The sequence below is a fragment of the Monodon monoceros genome, unplaced genomic scaffold (assembly GCF_005190385.1).
Source record: "Monodon monoceros isolate NGI ecotype Baffin Bay Population unplaced genomic scaffold, NGI_Narwhal_1 Super_Scaffold_4, whole genome shotgun sequence".
NCBI classification, from domain to species: Eukaryota; Metazoa; Chordata; class Mammalia; order Artiodactyla; family Monodontidae; genus Monodon; species Monodon monoceros.
Genome location: NW_021703781.1, coordinates 49,963,043 through 49,983,693, shown reverse-complemented (window position 1 = coordinate 49,983,693; position 20,651 = coordinate 49,963,043). Strand labels below are relative to the sequence as shown.

General features: G+C 42.4%; 1 protein-coding gene across 3 annotated transcripts in view; it reads right to left on the bottom strand.

The window, feature by feature from the left end:
* Positions 1–20,651, bottom strand: part of PLCE1 (phospholipase C epsilon 1) — a 318,800-nt gene that overhangs the window by 63,690 nt on the left and 234,459 nt on the right. For all 3 annotated transcript variants that reach the window (XM_029245178.1, XM_029245177.1, XM_029245179.1), the window contains exons 5-9: positions 19,488–19,633; positions 13,109–13,367; positions 10,810–11,015; positions 6,956–7,631; positions 75–257 (exon numbers count right to left, since the gene is read on the bottom strand). In XM_029245178.1, the coding sequence (XP_029101011.1) occupies positions 75–257; positions 6,956–7,631; positions 10,810–11,015; positions 13,109–13,367; positions 19,488–19,633 (1,470 nt within the window). The remainder of the gene's footprint in view (positions 1–74; positions 258–6,955; positions 7,632–10,809; positions 11,016–13,108; positions 13,368–19,487; positions 19,634–20,651) is intronic.

The following is a 20,651-nucleotide window of genomic DNA, read 5'->3' as shown; positions in this document are numbered from 1 at the left end:
AGGTAGTTTATGGTGATGTAGACCATACAATGGTCCTGGAATACTGGGGTTAATGCTTAATAAATAAACTCTACCCTCATAAGGATTTTCTTCTTTTTCTTGGTGGTGCTTATACCCAAGGTGTTGTTTCTCTGCATGTTGGGCTTCTCAGCACTCTTTGCTGATGTCCCGGGACTGGGGTTTCGAGTACTCCATCGTCTGCCGCCAAACAACTCCACAGCGTGAGCCAAAGTTGGGCCTTCATATCGTCCATCCTCCTGTAAAAGAACCACATTCTGAACACATAAGGAAAGAGCGAGCAATGGGGAAGTAAATATATTAACAGCTTCCCGTAAGTTCCCAGAGGTGGAGAATAGGCTGTCACCGAAGAATAACATCTGGCCACGCAAGTGGCTGTTTTCTAACTGTCAGAACTCTCTGTTGGGGATTTCACCGTGTCCCCTGTTGTCCTGGTCACACCCTGCTGAGTTCCAGTGATGTGCTTTAATAGGGCCACGTTCAACTGGGATTAACAAAAAAATTTCCCTTCCCAGTTTCAGAGGTTATGTTCCAGAATTATCACCGCAGGCAAATTCATTAAGATGTACTTTGCAGATCTGGGCTTTGGAGGACTTGGAGGGTGTACATGTGTGTACGAATCTATTTAAGTAAAATCAAGTTCTATTTGCTATTGCATCACTCCAGTGTATTTTCACCTAGTTCGATGCTTGGGACAGTCTGACTTGAACTCAGAGTAGGTGGAGTATACAAAATTCACTTTGGAGGGCTCTGGGAACACCTTGAGTAGTTGAGCTGCCATCCCCCTTTTTTTTTTTTTCTTTGTTGGATAATTTTTTAATAAAGCGAGGTGTACACCACTGATATTAAGAATGGCATATGCGCAAAACAAAACAACCCTTTTTGGCTAATGGCTGGAGAAGGAAGAAAAAGCATGAGAAGTGGAGCTGCCACCCTCTTGAGTGACTGATATCCAAGGATAGAGAGCCCAGGGGACTCAGAGCACCATGCATATTATGATGTCGTGAGCAGCAAAAACATACTCAGTGGGTAGGTGATGGTTTACAATAGCTGCTGCTTGTAAGGCAACTCTGCTGAACATGCATTGAGTGTAAGTAGGGATCCATCAATCCCTATTGATTAATGAATGAGTAATCCCTCCTGATTAATGGTCAGTGGCCAACAAGTCTCCTTATAAGTCAGGAAAGTCAGTTAATAAAACTACTGAAAGGTCACATATGAATTAAAAACAATACTGATGATATTTCACAGGTTGTAGAAAAGGTACCTCTTAAAATTAATTTCCATTTACTATCTTTACTTTCTGCAGATTTTTAAGGTTAGTCCTCCTTTGCAATTCCAAAGAAGTGCTTGTAAACAGATTTTGCTTTGTTGTAGATAGTATGCAAATAATAAAGAGGCTGTACGTGTGTGTACGCGTGCACGCGCACGCTTGCTCCTTCATCCTAACGTTCAATGACTATCTGATTTTATGACTTGAGTTGTGACCTCCCACTTCCTGCATCCTGTTATGGATCTCAGCATGCTCAGTAACTTGGATACTTGATGATCTTTTGAATGACATTTGATGAAACCTTTTAGTGACCTTTTGTCGTGGATATCTGTGATTTATGCCGGTTTATGGATCATTTCTCTTTTCTCTAACCATACCCCAATTTTATTTGATCTCTTTTTCACTAGATATAGTCTTGGGTCTATCAATCAAAGGGGAACAGCCTCCCTTGATCAATGGTTGGTACAGGATCCAAATAAGCCAATCAGAATTTCTGTCCCTGGAAAATGAATCTTGAATGCAGTGATACAGAGAATGAAAATGCTTGGAGAAGATTCCACCTGGTGCAGGCCTGCTGAAGAGAGTCCCTGATAACAAGTCACTACAACTGACTCCAAAGTGGAATAAACAATTCATGACACAATTTCACAAATAGATTTTAACTACCTTATTGCATAACATACTCTGAAAGAAACCTTGTAAAATTTTTATCTATGGGTTTTAAATAACACATCTTTAAGCATTTAATAGACCCCTTCATTAAAATTTACAAGTTCTGCTCTGCAAAAGACACTGTCAAGAGAGTTAGAAGACAAGCCACAGACTGGGAGAAAATATTTGCAAAGGAATATCTGATGGTCTGTTATCCAAAATATACAAAGAAATCTTAAAACTCTACAATAAGAAAATAAACAACCCGATTAAAAAAATGGGCCAAAGACCTTAACAGACACCTCACCAAAGCAGACATACAGATGGCAAATAATCACATGAAAAGATGTTCCATATCATATGTCATCAGGGAAATGCGAAATGAAACAAGAAACCACTACACACCTATTAAAATGGCCAAAATTGAGAACACTGACAACACCAAATGCTGGTGAGGTTGTGGAGCAACAGGAACTCTCATCCATTGCTGGTGGAAACGCAAAATCATACAGCCACTTGAGAAGGCAGTTTGGTTTCTTACAAAACTAAACACACTGTTACTGTATGATCCAACAATCACACTCCTTGGTATTTACCCAAATGAGTTGAAAACTTATGTCCACACAAAAACCTGACCATGGATGTTTACACCAGCTTTATTCATAATTGTCAAAATTTGGAAGCAACAAAGAAATCCTTTAGTAGGTGAATGAATGAATAATCTGTGGTCCACCCAGACAATGGAATTTCATTCAGAATAAAAAGAAAGCTATTAAGCTACAAGAAGACAGGGAGGAAACTTGCATGCATATTACGAAGTGAAAGAAACCAATCTGAAAAGGCTACATATTGTATGATTCCAACTATATGACATTCTGATAAAGGCAAAACTATGGAGACAATAAAAAGATCAGTGGTTGCAGGGGCCTGGGGGAAGGGGTGGGGGTGGAGTGGGAGAAAGAGATAACAGGCAGAGCACACAGGATTTTTAGGGCAGTGGAAATGCTCCATATAAGGGGCTTCCCTAGTGGCGCAGTGGTTGAGTCTGCCTGCCAATGCAGGGGACACGCGTTCGAGCCCTGGTCTGGGAGGATCCCACATGCCGTGGAGCAACTAGGCCCGTGAGCCACAACTACTGAGCCTGCGTGTCTGGACCCTGTGCTCCGCAACAAAAGAGGCCGCGATAGTGAAGGGCCCGCGCACTGCAATGAGGAGTGGCCCCCGCTCTCCGCAACTAGAGAAAGCCCTCGCACAGAAACGAAGACCCAACACAGCAAAAATAAATAAATAAATAAATAAAAAATGTTCCATATAATATTATAGTGATGGATATATGTCAATAAATATTTGCACAAGCCCACAGAACATACAGCACCAAGAGTGAACTCTAAGGTAAATTATGGACTTTGAGTGATTACGATGTGTCAACATAGGTTCATCCTTTGTAAAGAATGTTCCATTCTGGTGAGTCATGTTGATAATGGGGGTGCCATGCAGGCATGAGGACAGGAAGTTTATGGGAAATCTCTGTACCTTCCTTTCAATTTTATTATGAACCTAAAACTGCTCTAAAAAATAAAATATTTAATATAAAATTTTAATAGATCCATTACCGTGTACATATAAAAGAATCAGCCTCCACTGCTTTGGCTTTTCTAAATTCAGAACAGGTCAACGTGTGCCAAGCTTTACTTTTAATGGAAATATTTTAGGCCTGGAAAAGGCAGGATGCTTTCGTTTAATCTTTAAAGGAGACTCTCTGGGAACTAAAATGTAGTTTGAATCTTTCTTTCGTTTTATACAAAACAATAAACTTGTTTAGGATAGGTGAAATATGTCCTTCTATTTTTAATTTGGGAGAAGGACTATTGTGAGTGAAGGTTCATTCTCAGTTTTAGAAAACAGTTCACGTGGAAGTTGAGGATTAGGAAATTAATTCCTTAAAAAATATTCATGCACTTTTAACCCAGCAAATCTTTGCATATGATATCTTAAAGACTGTGAAACTAATCTAATTCTTTAAATAGATCCCATTTTTTCCCTTAAAGATAGCCAGAATCTGTTTCTGTTGCTTACAATCAAAGAAGTTTACTGATAATCCTGTGTATAGCCTTCTCAGCTTCCCAGAGATCTTTCCAAGTATATGAGTTCCCAAGCTCTGCCCATGATAACCTTGAGCCAAAGCTCATGATACCAGCCTTTCCTCCACACCCCACATGGAATCTCTGCAGAGTTTACTTTCTTCTACTTTCCTGTATTCCTAGGCTTCATTACAAATGTCACTATTTCTTCTTGTCTTTTGCTTTATCTCCTGCTACTATTGCCATTAGATCAATTTACATTTACTAGTACTAAAATACTTATATTTGCAAGTAACCGTGCAAACATTCATCACACAAAAGGACTCTTATGTCAGAAAGATTATTTTCTATATAAGCTCTTCCCAAACTGGGGATAAAGAGATACACTTATAGGGCTGTTAACAGAAGTTTGGAAGAAATCAAGACTTTTCATACATTTCTTTAATTTATAGATACATTTAAGTAGGTTTCGGTTGTACTTTGAGACTTCTCAGAGCTTTAAATGTGCTAAGTCGTATTATAAGTCAGACAAGCAGGGCATTTATTTAGCATGATGCCTGTTTGACCTTTTGTTCTCCAAGTACGAAATTAGCATCTTTTTGATGTTTCCTGAGATCATTTGGGAACTGGTCTATTTGATGGGAAAATGAGTAGTCCGTTGACCTTTTTCACTTTAAAAGAAAGAAAGAAAGAAAGAAATCTTGAGTGTCTAAGACTGTTGCCTGTCTTAGGCAGCTCATGTAGTACATTGTTTTGAGGAATAATGTCACCTGTGTGTTCAGAAGTGACTGAGGTATATTGGAGCTATTTTGCTGTTACATTGTGATGACTTGGTTCCACAAGGGGTGGAGCGGTGGGGGCTGGGAGGTAGGAAGGGGTGTAGCTGTGTTTGCAACTGTGTAGGACTGAACCTGCTCCAAGTCATTTCCTCTGTCTCTGCTCTTACCTCTTCTCATCAGACCATTGTTCGTGGTCTCAGCTGGTGCCTTCTTCAGCACAAACTGAAGGTTGCCAGGTTAAATGAGAAACTAAGTAGACCTTATATGTTAATTCAGTTACTTTATGCTATAACATGGGGAGGGAAACAAATGGAGCAAATAAACCACATAGGCTTTGTGACAGTGATTGTAATTGAGCCCCAAGATTTTGGTTTATGCCCAGCTTGAATGGATTTTCATGATTCTAGAAGGCTGAGAAATGACTGTAATTGAAAATCAAGGGACTTCCCTGGTGGCGCAGTGGTTAAGAATCTGCCTGCCAATGCAGGGGACACTGGTTTGAGCCCTGGTCGGGGAGGATCCCACATGCTGCAGAGCAACTGAGCCCATGTGCCACAACTACTGAGCCTGCGCTGTAGAGCCCGCGAGCCACAGCTACTGAGCCCGCGCGCCTAGAGCCCGTGCTCTGCAACAAGAGAAGCCACTGCAATGAGAAGTCTGTGCACCGCAACGAAGAGCAGTCCTCGCTCGCTGCAACTAGAGAAAGCTCGCGTGCAGCAACAAAGACCCAATGCAGCCAAAAATATAAACAAATAAATAAATTTATGAAAAAAAAAAGAAAATCAATATTGATAATAGCTCCTGAAGACCTTTCTTCCAAGCAGCTGGCAGCACTGAGAGCTCCCTGTGGAATAGACAGGAAGCAGGTATTTTGGTTTCCATTTTAGATGAGTTAACTAAAACTGGCTTTGCACAGTGCAGCATAATCGTGTATATAGGTCTATGTGCTTATTAAGTCATTAATCAAGTTAGTTATTCAGGATATGATCTCTATCATAAGTACTGCATGGATGTGGGAAAAGGGGAAAGAAGGGGTCCTATATGTGCCTCTACTAACATTCCAGAGAGGAAGATGTTTTTACTTGTCAGAAACATGTTAGCACTGTGAAAAGTGCATGAAATCAGTCATTTGAGTAATTTAAATCATACTTCTATTTGTTCTGTGACACTAGTAGAAAAGATAATTCCCCCCCTCCCCAATAGATAGAAAAGCATAGCAAAGAAAAAACGAATACTTTGTACAACTCATTTGACCACACCACTAACAGTGTCACCTTGTAGTGGGGTTTATGACTCAGTTTCCGAGCAATCTCTGCCCTCCTTCCTCCACAAGTGTGCTACTCTGGTTATGCCTGTGTCTCTTCTCACCACCTCATTCAGCCCAGGCCTCCTGCCACCCTTAGCTGAAGTGTCAAAGTACCTGATAATTTAGGGTTAATGAAAAACTCGCTCAGTTTAACCTGCGACTGTGAGAAACCGCCTCCTAAGAGCTGCTGCCACTACAAATCTGGTTTGGAAGAACTCTAGGTATGAGTTTATCTCACATTTGGGAAAGTTTCTTTTAACCTTAAAAGTCCTACAGTTCAGCAGCAATACACAGTAAGTTAAATAACCCTCCTAGGGTCACGGAGCACATTAGAAGATGAAACAGGATTTCAATTTCCAAAGTGAAGGTTTCCAATGTATCAGCTAGTCCCTAATTAATAATAAAAGCATTCATATACAATGCTTTCCATTTTTACTTTGAGTAAGTGAAAATGCTTATATTAACTCGTTTCTTTCCAGATGTGAGACGTACAATGACCACAGTCACTGTTTTTGTACAAAATAATAATAGGACCTACTATGAGCCAGACACTATTCTTTATACCTATGAATTTACATTATGGCTTTACACATATTAACTCAGTTAAAGCTCACAGTCACCCTATGAATAGGGTGACTTTATAGATCTCATCATAGTTTCTCATCACTTTATAGATGAGAAACTGAGGCACAGAGACGTTAAATAAAAGCTGTTCCATATCACTCAGGTAGGAAGTGACAGAGCTGGGAGAATGAACCTTGGTGGTCTAGTTGTCCAGTGTGTTTTTATAACAATTATATCTGGAGAATTATACCACTGAGGAGAGAGGGGAGGCTGTACCCCTTACCTGGTAGAGGCTGACGTATTGTTTCCGCAGCCACTGCTGTCTTTGGTCAGGGAACTTCCTCATCTTTCTCACAGCTCTCGTGAGTTCCAACAATCCACTGAAGAGCATTTTAGCTGTGTGCTTTGGTGCCACAAAGTGCAATAATCTATTGTCCGTGGTCTGAAGCCCGTAGAGCAGTGTCACACCAGTCTCTGAGAGAGACATGTTACTCAGTTTGTTCTGGACACACACAGTGTGTATATCAATGCTAGGGTGTCCCATGTACACAGCCTTTGCTGAAAACATATCCAAGACCCCCTCTGCCAGGCCACTTAATCCAGCACTGCCCAGTAATGGGAATTTGCCAGGCTCGGATGTGTTACTAAGCACACCAAGTTTTGCTTTAGCACTGGCTGGGGAAGCAGTGGTGGGCTTTATCCAGGTCAAGGTGCTATTGTCAGGCTGAAGCTGGAGGAAGCAGCGGGCAGAGAGGTGCATGTCCTGGTCATAGTGGATGACCGTGGCCCCCTGCAGCAGGAACTGGTGCACATCAGCTTGGATGGACAGCACGTACCACGGGATGAGCTCTGTCCCATGGTCAAAGGCCTTCTGTGGCTCTTCTGTTCCATGAGGGTCGCATTCTTGGGGCTCCTCAAAGATGTCATTTTCAGAATCCAACAAATCTCCAATTATAAACCTGATAGGGATACAAATTTGGTCTGTCTTATAATCAGAAGTAAGAACAACAAAAAGCTTTCACTGACACTGGACACCATTTTTAATTCCACTATGAATTCAAATTAGCATAGAAAATATAAAATCCTAAAAGTCACAGAGTAATCTTTTTAGCTGTATTTGAAAACCTTATATTTGACAATATGTCTGACCAAAGGCTTAAAGAAAGGAACTACTAGATCAGTTACTGCATTTTTAAAGATTTTTTTTGATGTGGACCATTTTTAAAGTCTTTATTGAATTTGTTACACTATTCTTCTGTTTTATATTTTGGTTTTTTGGCTGCGAGGCATGTGGGATCTTAGCTCCCTGACCAGGGATTGAACCCGCACCCTCTGCATTGGAAGGCGAAGTCTTAACCGCTGGACCGCCAGGGAAGTCCCCAGTTATTGCATTTTTAATGTAAACAACGATAATCTTCATTATTTATTAGTTTTTCCTTTTGTGTCAGGAACTGTGTTAAATACATACATTTTTGCACTTTATTTGACCTACTTGCAAAGTAAGTTTTCTTATTTTTTTTTTAACCTATGGGGAAACTGAGGTTCAGAAGGGATGAGTAACTGCTCCAGGTTACCCAACTCAGAAGAGACCTACCCAAGGCAGGATTCTGGTCTGTCTGACCCTTTAGCCTGGGCTATTTATTACTAGGTGCGTTGCCTTCTACTCGGTCATAACAAAATACAATGGGGCTAAAATAGGCAAAACAAGACTTAATAAGTGGGCCGGCGAAGTGCCTCTGCTAAAAATAAAATACAATTAGTTCAAAGGCACTCATTGGGAAATACTGTCATGGTACCAGATGAGCAAGAACAGCCCTCCTTGACTCAACCTTAGATTTTCACTGTATGTGTGTGTGCGCCTGTGTGTGCACATGTGCACATAAAGGACTTGTCTGCTTGGACAGTTTAGCACGTTGCCTTCCCTGAGTCAGGAACCTGGATTACCAGGGCCAGAAGGATCTTAGGGGGAAGGCAAGGGAGCCTTTATTGCCTCCTTTCTATTTGGCCACTTGGTAGGAACATGCCTAAGAGAGACTCATTCTCTTCGAAGCATGAGGAATTGTTACTAAGATCAAGCTTTCTGCTGTTTGATCCATAGATATCACTAGCAAAGTGGTGGAAAAAATTGAGAAGGAGTTGGGTCCATACATCCCTGGGAAGGAATGTTCCCATCATCTTGAGGCAGTCGGGCAGCCGACTGCCTCTTGGCAAGGCATGAACAGCAGCCCTGGGCTTCTCGGACTCTCAGGCTAGATCCTGGTCCCTGAGCAAGATCCCACTACTGCTTTCAAACAGCAAGAGCTTCTTCTTCCTTGCCCCACATAAATAGATATTCTTAAGAAAGAAAAGAAATCCACAAGGGATCTCACAAACCTGATGGTCAGAATATCCTTTTCAAATCACCCACACTGGAAACACTGGAAACAACCCAAATGTCCAGCAACAATAAAATGTATAAATAAAATTTGAAGTAATTCATACAACACAATCCTGCACAGCAATGAAAATGAACATGCAATGGCTGGCTGCCTGCAGCAACATGGACAAATCTTAAGCCAGACATACAGGCATATATACTTACTGTATGATTACATTAATATAAATTTCAAAACCAGGGAAAACTATACTATATTGTTTAGAGAGACACAACAGTGGTAAAATTATAAAGAAAAGCAGGATGTACTATCATACAATCACAGCAGTGAACTTTTCTTTAGGGAGAGAGGTGGTGACATAATTGAGAAGGAAAACAAGGGGTTTGTGGGTGCTGACAATGTTTTCACTCTGGGTGGTAGTTACACATGCATTCACTTGAAACTATTCAAAAACATTAGCTTTTTTTTTAAAAAAATTTAATTTTAGAATAGTTTTAGATTTGTAGAGAAATTGCAAAGACAGTATACCCCACATCCAGTTTTCCCTATTATTAACATCTTACATTAAGGGTGGTATATTTGACACAATTCATGAACCAATACTGTGATACATTATTATTTATTAAAGTCTATACTCTGTTTAGATTTCCTTAGTTTTTTACCCATTTGCCTTTTCTGTTCCAGGATTCCATCCAGGAATCCGTATTTCATTTAACCATCATATTTCTTTATGTTTCTCAGACTTTCTCAGTTTCTCAGACTTTCCTTGTTTTTGATGGTCTCGACAATTTTGAGGAGCAGTGGTCAGGCATTTTGTAGAATGACCATCAATTAGAATTTGCCTGATAATTTTCTAATTTTCTCATAATTATTCTGGGGCTCTGGGTTCTGGGGAGGAGACCACAGAGGTAGAGTGCCATTTTCATCACACCATATTCAGGGAACATACTATCAACACGACTTACTCTGTTGATGTCGACCTGGCTGAGGTAGTGCTGGTCATGTCCACTGCAAAGTTACTTTAAAAAAAAAAAAGAACTCCTTTCTACACTGTAATCTTCGGAAGGAATTCACTGCGTGCAGCCCACACTTAAGGAATTCTGCTCTACCTTGTAGAGGGTGGAGTGTATACATAAGTTATTTGGAATTCTTCTGCATGGGAGATTTGTCTCTTCTCCCCTATTTGTTTATTTATCATTTACATATATGGACTCATGAATATTTATATAATACTTTGGGTTATAATCTAATACTACTTTATTTTGTTGCTCAAATAGTTCCAGTTGGCAATCGGGAGCTCTTTCAGTTGGCTCTTGTAGTTCTTTGACATAACCTCATTATTTTGTTTTTTTTTCTCAGCACTTCTTTAGTTTTTGGCACAAGATGCTCCAGGCTCATCTTGTGTATTTCCTTTCCCAGTCCTAGAATCAGCCATTTCTCCAAGAAGCTTTGCTTTCTTTCACTGAAAAATGTTATTAGAAATCAAAATTTGGGTGCTAGGTGCAAATCCACTCTTTTTTATGCACTTTTTTTTTTTTGCGGTACACGGGCCTCTCACTGTTGCGGCCTCTCCCGCTGCGGAGCACAGGCTCCGGACGCGCAGGCTCAGCGGCCATGGCTCACGGGCCCAGCCGCTCCGCGGCATGTGGGATCTTCCCGGACCGGGGCACGAACCCGTGTCCCCTGCACCGGCAGGCGGACTCTCAACCACTGCGCCACCAGGGGAGCCCGAGCATCCCAATGTTTAAAATGTAAAACTTACTGCCATCGGGCTTTATCCTTCAGGGGATTCTTCCCAGCGCTGCTCCCCTCGCTGGGGCTGTCCTCCTCTTCTGTCTCCAGACTTCGACTGCAGCTTCTGATGATCTGAAAGATGCTGTTGACGGTGGACTCCTTCTCTGAATTCTTTAAGCCATTCTGTCCCACTCGTTGTAAGAAATTATCTTGTCCACTATAATCGGCTACAAACTACAGAAAAATATATTGAGGATTTGTGATTGCAACTTCACATACTACGTCTAAATAACCGACTTAGCTAGGGAAACGAAATCGTAACAGTCATAAATAATGGCATTTGTGCCTATTTTACTGGGGGAAAGAAAACCTCCAGGAAAAACATTTTTTTCCTTTCACCGCCTGAAATACCAAAAGTCACTCTTGTTTCCACTAAGACAACTTTAGTCCCGCTAGGAATCAACACTCCACTTTGAATTTACAACATAAAAAGCAATATTATTTCAAGGGTTCCCTAGGGAGAAGATTAGCCACTTTACAGAGGAAGGACAGGGTTATTCTATCCTTGTAGTGAAATTGAGAAAAACCATGACAAAAGTGTATTATTCTATGGAACTGGATAAAATTACTGGGGCCCAAGAAAATGATGGAGAAAGGGGGACATTTTGCTTTATTTATTTCCCATACATCTTACGGTATAACACATAGGCTTCCTGCTGGTTTATAAGCTCTTATAGTCTGTATTTGTGATCAGGAAGTTTCTCCCATCAGAAGTCAGAGTGAGACAGGCTGGGACCTAGGACCCTTTGCTGGGACCTGGGACCCTTTGCTGCAGTGATGGGACCTGGGACCCTTTGCTGCAGTGCTGGGACCGGGGACCCTTTGCTGCAGTGCTGCAGTGCTTGCACCTGGACACACCTCTCCTCCAGCAACAAAATGCAAAGAAACTGTACAGGACTAAAAATAACCGGATGCATGCACAGTTGGGGCAAATTCTAGACCCAAAAGATACAAAGAGACCAAAAAAACCCAACTGCCACTTTTGAAGAGTGGGGAGCAAAAGCAGGGTACTGAGCATGCCCCATGCAGACAGCACCACGAGAGGGGTTGGCAAAACACCTAAGCCACCCGTCTGGACCGACCCCTGGACACATGCCTACCCTCACCCCATATAAGGAACAAGCTCTCCCCACCCCCGCTCAGGGAGCTGCAGCAGGGGCCCCAATAAAGCCTTGCCTGAATTTCTTGTCTGGCCTCTAGTCAATTTCTATTGGCTGGGGAAGGCCAAGAACCCTGGTCGGTAACAAGAGGGGCAGCTAGGCCATGAGATAGGGTGTTCCTGCCTTCTGAGACATGAGGGAGGCGGTGTGGGTGCAGCTTTGGGGGGCTTGCTTTAAGCTTTCCCCTCCATTTCTTGCACTTTATCCCTCCCTCATAAGCCAGGGAGATGCAAGCCAGTAGTGCTGCCGGCACCTGTCAGAGGTTCTAAGTCTCCCTGATACCAGGCAATGCTTTTGTCCCAGGTGACCTGGAAGAGGCTGCAGTTTTAGGAAGTTTTCCCACTGCCACTGAGAAGGGCTGTGTGTGAGTGTGAGAGTGTGTGTGTGTAAGGTCAGCAGTGGGTGCTGTCACCATGGTGAGGATGACTCTAGATTTCGGTGTGGGACTTCCAGGTATGGGACTCCTCAAAATTCTCTGTAAAGTTCCCCCCTTTTAGTCCCTTCTATCGTTTCTAAACACTATATAAGAGATTTCCATATCTTCTTCCATTTCTCAATGCCCTTCTCTCCAATGCCCAATGCTCTGTGTCTAAGCTCTGTGGTCTTCTCCATGCTGGGGGTCAGGAATGAGAAGCAACGGGCCAGGGGGAATGGAGGCAGTGTGATCAGGAGCCCGGAGCTCGTCCTTAGAAGACGTACCAGATTCCCACAAAGGAGGAAAGGAAGGCAGTATTGACTTCCCTTCAGTCTTTCTTCCACTGATCCAGAAAAGTTACCACTATCGCTTGACTTCTCGTATCCCCTGCACCCAGACATTCCCACCCAATAAGAGAGAAGAAAACCCCATCAACCTTTAAAAAAAAATCAGGAAACAATACCCATTTGCACTTGTACTTTCACACTGCCCCATTAAAGCTAACTTAATATTAAGCCCCAACAGTGTTAGTTGGCATTCTTTTCTCTGGAACGTTCAAGGACCTATTACCCAACACAACAGTGACAACTGATAACCCTGGGCTCAGAAAGGTCTCTCTTCTGGCTTTAGTGAGTGACAAGCCAGGCGGCAACAACGACTCACCAGACCATGAGGATTTTGAAAGGCCTCACCTCTAGAGTTTCTTCTTGGGAATTGTACCTCGGGCAAAGCTTCATGAGGCCGGAGGCTCCATCAAGCACCTCACAGAGCTCCTTCAGAAACACCCCGCAGAACGGAACCACCTTACAGCCGGGGATATGCAGTGCCCGAGTCACCACCTTCCTGTACTCGCAGGAAGATTCATGCTGGGCCATGGCGTCCTTCAGGCTTCTCATCGTCTCCAGGTCAGACTGGTCCATAAACTGCCACATTTTTAAAACTTTTCTTGACCTATTACAAGTCAATGACATTTTTCTTTTAGACTGAAGGAGAAATAATATAATTTACATGAAATAGCCTAAATTCCATACAAAATTCATTTTATTTCATGTTCTTTCTGTTTTAATATTTATTTAGGATTCCCCAAATGATGTGAATATTACTTTAATAAATTGAAACACAAAATTAAATAGGACAGATACATACAAAAATACATGTGGGGACTTCCCTGGTGGTGCAGTGGTTAAGAATCTGCCTGCTAATGCAGGGGACACGGGTTCAATCCCTGGTCCGGGAAGATCCCACATGCCGCGGAGCAACTAAGCCTGTGTGCCACAACTACTGAGCCCACGCGCTGCAACTACTGAAGCCCACGTGCTCTAGGGCCCGCGTGCTGCATCTACTGAGGCTGCGTGCTGCAACTACTAATGCCCACGTGCCTGCAAGCCCATGCTCCACAACAAGAGAAGCCACTGCAATGAGAAGCCTGCGCACCTCAATGAAGAGTGGCCCCCGCTCGCCGCAACTAGAGAAAGCCAGCGCGCAGCAACAAAGACCCAATGCAGCCAAAAAACGAACACACACGTGTAGGAGGAGTTAATTTCGGAAGGTGGGCACTGAACTTAAGTTTGAGTTTTTCTGATTTCCCAAAAGGGAAACTTCCTGGGTAATATGGTTTCTACAGGTATTTGTGGAGGATCGCCCACAGAAAATGTGTTCCATCCACTCCTCTTGATCTTTTAAATGTTATTGGATTAGGCCAGTCCCGCAGTGATACCCACGAAGCCTGTTTTGACCTCTTCTGTTGAATTGCTTCTACTGAATCCAGCTTTGACATTAAGTCACTGGCCTGTCTTGAGGGACATCATCTTAAAGCATTATTTGCAGAATAGGATGTTAAATGAGATTTTTCCTACTTTGAAATTGCTGCTGAGAACAACAGCTGACATTGAACCCCACCTTCTAAAGAGAGGCAGTGGGTTGGCACCAGGAGACCCAAACTGCTCTGCCCTCAGAGGTCTCCCACCCTCCATCAGCAGAGGAACTGGGTCTGAGCAGCCACATAGGGAACGCTTCTTTGGAGAGGGCTGTCAGGGCACCATATGTGAGAAGGAGGAAATCACCCAAGTGCAGGGGCTTCAAGGGAACTCCATGGAGAGGCTGATCCGTGTCCCGGCAGTTTGTTGGTCAGAGACTGACTGGTGTGTGATTTGCTTGGGGAAGTCTAACGATGAGAGGCTGCCTTGAGCTGCCTGATGGCAGCATGAGGGAGAAGGTTCCAGCGGGCGTGGCTTTCATTTGCAGACTCTGGGCGGGCAAAGCGCTGGGTGTTTCTGTGAGTCAGGAATGGACTCTGAGAGTCAGTGGGGCCTGAGTTATCTTGAAAGGCCTGCCGATGAGGTGACCTTAGTGGAAAGAGTCTGTGAGGGTAGGACTTCCAGAACTAGACACTGTAGCGGGGAGGACTGAGTAGTCAGCCAGAGGTGCACTGCCCCTTACCAGGTAATGGTGCAGGGAGGTGGCTATGGGACAGTGGGTGAAGTTAAGGCAGGTAACTAGGAAGTAACCCTGAAACCACCCCTCATGGCTCTCAGCGGGGGCTCCAAGGCCAGATCACCGCTACCCCAGTCAAGTAACACGGGCTCCCTTTACCCCTCCACCCTTCTCCTCTCCTCTCCTGCCCATTTCTTCTGCAGGGACTCTGAGTTGGAGGGAGAGGGAGAGAAAAGATAAATCATATCTTCCCACACTCCCGCAGCTTTCTGAGACTGGCTGGGCTGCAAAATTGGGGAAAGAGTGAAGCTTTAAATGAGAAGTTGAAGTTTTGATTTATATCAGACTGGATTAAAAGATCATTATGTAATATCTAAGATATCCAAAAGACATAAAGAAGCACAACATGACAAACACCCACACATCAACCTCTCAGTTTAAAAAAATAAAGCATTAATAATATGATTGAGGCCCCAGTGGATTCCTCCACGAGCATATCCTCCTCCCTCTCTCACCACAGGGGACCACAGGGGACCACAACTGCGACTTTAGTGCTCTCCTTCCCTTACAATTCCTGATACTTTCCCAACACACGCAGATATCGCTAAGCAGTTTGTAGAATTGTTTGTGCATTTTTAAACTTCATACAAACGGTGTCACGCTGTAGGTAACTCTCAGGCAACCTGCTTTTGTGGCATTGCCGTACGATTCTCAGGTTCATTCACGCTCATGGACGTAGGTGAATGAGACTGCTTATTAACCACAGAAGTGATGGGGAAAGACACAGCGTCCCCAGAGACACGACCCAGAGTTAGGGGAAGGAGAGCCAACTGGCAGGTTTGAAAGACAGTGAGGTCAGAAAAATAAAATTGTCTCCTGATTTCACCCCACTAAGTTCAGCTTGTTCTACAACCAGTTCCTTATAAGGTGGTGAGAGTCCTTTTGGGGCCATGGAGTAGAGGTTTAAATAAATGAAGTGAATACATGAATGAGACTTGGTTCTCATTATTTAATCATCCTTCTTTCCGTGAGTAATGGAGCCGTCATAGTACCCTGGGGGGCAAAAGACAAACCTCAGTAAAGATCAAATGATTTTTTGTTAGACTGAGAATTGACACTTTTAAAAAACCTCTATTTCTTTTTATGATTATAAAGGTAGTAGATCCCCATCGTAGACGACCTGGAAAATACCAAAAATATAGAAAATCCACCCGTAGTTCTTCCACCCACAGACAACATTAGGTATATTTCCTTCCAGTATTTATTGTATTTGTGTCTCTCTGGTCTAAACATTTAATAAATTTTGTTGTGTAAATATTGCTGAGATTATTAAGTATAGACCGCTTTGTTCCCACGTAGTTTTACGTATTTTATGTTACTTGTTTTCCAGTGATATTAAAAATGTTTTATAAACATAATTTTTGGTGGCTAAATAATATTCCATTGTATGACTGCATCATGTTATTTCCCTCATTTTTCTATTGTTGTTCATTTGGGTTATTTTATTTTATTATTTTAAAACTGAAGTGTAGTTGACACTTGGGTTATTTTACATTGACATTAAAATTGAGTAAATCTTGTTATATGTAAATCTTTGTACTTCTAATTGTTTCCTATAAACAGCTGAGAATTTAGTTTGAGGAAGCAAAATGTATAAAGTATACAGAAAAGCAGTCACTTAACAGTAAGCGCCCCCTTCTCATCTAATGGTTTTAAAAATAAAAAACTTTCAGTTATCTTGGTGTAGTTCAATTACCTGTAATCTAAATATTTTCAAACCTGAAAGTACACACATAAGCTCTTCCTCCACAATCATTCCATCATAAGGACATCTAGCAACTTACCTCCTGTATATATTGTTCCAGCCAAAGAGCTACTAAACTTGGTACTTTTACCCATCTATTTGTAAAGATCAGTTCAGTTTTAAGCCAAATATAGGAGCATGAAACTAGGTAGCAGTGGGTCTGGGGTGCCCAGGAATCAGTGGTGAGGTTAGCTCGTTTGGGGTTATTCCTCACCTAAGAAAGAGTTACCTGACTCTATGGACTTCTTGGATTTTGAATTCAAACTAAGTTGGGTCTAAAATTCCCATTCACCCAAGGCCTCCACGGGTCATTCTGAGGCCATTCTTGTATCAAGAGAGTCTCTAATAGAGCGGTCCCCAAATTTTTTGGCACCAGAGACTGGTTTCGTGGAAGACAATTTTTCCACGGAACAGAGGTGGGGGGGGGATGGTTTCGGGATGATTCACGTGCATTATGTTTATTCTGCACTTTTTTTCTATTATTATTACACTGTAATATATAGTGAAATAATTATACAACTCACCATAATGCAGAATCAGTGGGAGCTCTGAGCTTGTTTTCCTGCAACTAGATGGTCCCATCTGGGGGTGATGGGAGACAGTGACACCTGAATTATGTGGCTTATGTTCAGTCTGCTCCATAAGATGCAGCTTAACTGTCACTTGCCACTCACTGATGGGGTTTTGCTATGAGTCTGCAAGCAATTGACTTATTATAGTCTCTGTGTAGTCAAACCACTTTGCTAAGGATAATCTGTATTTGTAGCCGCTCCCCAGCGCTAGCGTCACTGTCTCAGCTCCACCTCAAATCATCAGGCATTAGATTCTCATAAGGAGTGCGCAACCTAGATCCCTCGCATGTGCAGTTCACAGTAGGGTTTGAGCTCCTATGAGAATCTAATGCCGCCACTGATCTCACAGGAGGTGGAGCTCAGGTGGTAATGCGAGCGACGGGGAGTAGCTGTAAATACAGATGAAGCTTCTCTCGCTCACCTGTCACTCACCTCCTGCTGTGTGATCCAGTTCCTAACAGGCCATGGACCACTATCGGTTGGAGACCCCTGCTCTAATACATGGTATGTGGCAGCCAACCTCCAAAGATCCACACGTCCTCCTGCAGTGTGGTCCCCACACATAATGAATCAGTGCTGGTCCTATGTGACCAGTCCAATATGGCAGAAGTGACAGTGTATTACTCCTGAGGCCAGGACATAAAAGGTACTGCAGCCTTGTTCTTTTGGATCATTCACTGTGGAGGGAGACAGCTGCCAAGCTGTGAGGACAGTGACATCCTGAAGAGAAGACATGAAGTCCCCAGACAACAGCCTGCACCAGTTTGCCAGTCAAATACAGAGGATAAGCACCATTAAAATAGAACTATTTTATCATAATATGATCATTCTTTTTTTTTTAAGAAAAGTAACACAAATTCTTTGTAGAAAATTTATCACAAAGAGAACCAAATCATCTGGATAAAGCCTCCTATTCTCCCAGTATTTTTCCTTTTTTTGAGCTATGCTTGGTGCATTTGTATGACCATTTTAAATGCCAATGACATGATCATTTGAGTTTATTCTTAGTTGAGAAAGTTCAAAAGGACAGAAAAATTTCCAACTCAGAATTTTCCCCTCCACCCCCAACCCTGAATCCCTATGTAGGGCCTGGAGAGTCAAAGAAAAACCTTGAAGTGTTATGAAGCAAGATCTATTTATAGATCTATCTATAGATTTATAGAACCCTCAATGGGAAGGTGAATCTCAGACAACAACAACAGCAATCACAGGTCCTCTTTCCGGAGGCTTACTACATGCCAGACACACATACTCAACACTTTACATTATCACATTAAATCCTATGTAAAGGGGTAGGTGATTTTCACTATTGTCCCCATTTACAGATGAAGAAACTGAGGCTCAGTGAAGTCAAGTAACTTGCCCAGATCACACAGCTATTCGGGGGGGGAGCCAGGATTTGATTCTCTGCTATTCTCATTCGACCATTCATACTCGTCTCCTTCACACCACACTTTCACCTGCAAGAGTGAGAAGCAGCTACTTTGTGCAAGGTAACCAAAGCTGAAACGGAACAAGGCAGGAGGCTTTATTGGCAGAATGGTGATCTTATTATTAGTTTGATGGAGAAGGCGTAAGAGCAGGATATCACAGAGGTTAAGGGCATGGACTCTGAATTCAAGGTGGCCTGCAGTCACATCCCAGCCATGCCAGGTGACCTTGGGTGAATGACTTAATTTCTACTTACCTTAGTTAGAAGTTTCTTCTTTTGTATGGTGTGGGAATAATAATAGTATCTACCTCAAAAACTGTTCTGAGAATTAAAAGATTTAATGCATAGAACATGCTTAGTCCAATGCTTGACACATAGTAAGTGTTCAATAAAAATGAGAGCTAACATTATTCAATGCTTATTATCAGTGGTGACCACTGTTATTTTTAAGGGCAGTCAGTAGTTGGGAGCTTATAGTGCTGGGGTAATTCGTAAGGCAGAGCTGGGAAGAGATAGGTAACAGTGGGGCTTACAGGGCAGGCAGGGGAAGAGACAGGTCAGTGATGGGGTTGATGGAGTTATGCAATCAGATACTTAGCTTGGCCAAGAGCATGGGATCAGAGCAGACCCAGTGAATTAGGATCGTGACTTCTGAATTCTGCAGCATCTTTGAGGGACACGGATTGTGGTGCTAGCAGAGGTTATTTCCCCCAAATAATCACGACTAATTGTCTGGTTTGGGTAAATATGGTTACCCAGACAATTAATTCAGTGCCATGCAGCTGGTAAGAGGAAACCCCCCAGAAAACCATATTCCCCACCACCTATACCTGAGGCCGGCCAAGAACTCCATGACGGCGTTGTAGTTGCCCATGTTCCAGCAGCATTTGGCCACGTGCACCAAATATGAGAAGACTTCCCGCTTCTCCTCCATGGAGCCCGCCGTGAGGATCAGCCACGTCACCCAGGAGCTCACCTGCAGAATGCAGAGAGGGGCGTCCACTGAAACCATGTGCTGGAAGCTTGATACATACTTTTCCATAAGAAAAATGTTTTTTTTTTTTAAAAAGTCAGTTTAGTATTAGGAAATGAAGGACCCAGCCAAGAGACTGAATTGAAGCTCTAGCTCCATCACTGCTTTGCAATGGAATTAACCTCTCTGTATTCTTCATCTTCATCTTTAAAATGAGGCTGAAAGGTAATTTATACAATCCCTTTTCAGCTATAAAATTCCATGAGATCATAAGAAAACAAGGACTAAGGATAACTATGATTTAAATGTATTTGACCGAAAGAGCAAGAATAAATGCAATCAATGCACTTAGCCCATAAATGAAAGTCCATTTGTCAATTAATAAAATGCGTAATATTAAATGAAAAAATGCAAAAAAAATTTTTTGAACTGTCTTTCATAAAAACATTATCTATTATGCTCCTCAAATGACTAAATAATGGAACCAATATAGCACTTCATATATGTTAACTCACGTATCTCTCACAACAATCCTAAGAGTCAGGAACTATAACTGTCCATTTTATAGATGACGAATGAAGGACAGAGGGCCTAAGAGACTTGCTCAAGGTCCTCAACCAATAGGTGGCAAAGCCTGAATTTGAACCGAGGTGTGTGGCCCAGAGGTGTCCCTATTAACCACTCACTAAATGCCTAATGTATATACTGTTCTCCTGCTCTAGGCTTAAATTTAGTCTAGTGTGATTTGTCTTTTCTACTACACAGGCTGAAGTATAATATTTAATAATAATCTACTACTAAAGTCCCCCCTTTATGGTATGCAGCCTCAAAATCCTTTGATTAATTGCTAAGATTATTTTGCTGCTACCTGTACTTTGGTGCTTGGAACACTAGTGTTCACTTACGTTACTTTCTCCATCCTGGCTAAGGTCTGGGCTGATAAGTTCACTTGTTAATAGATCAAAGCCTTGGTCTTGACCCCACATGGCCCATTAGTTGTACTTGGTTTAGCAACAGTGCT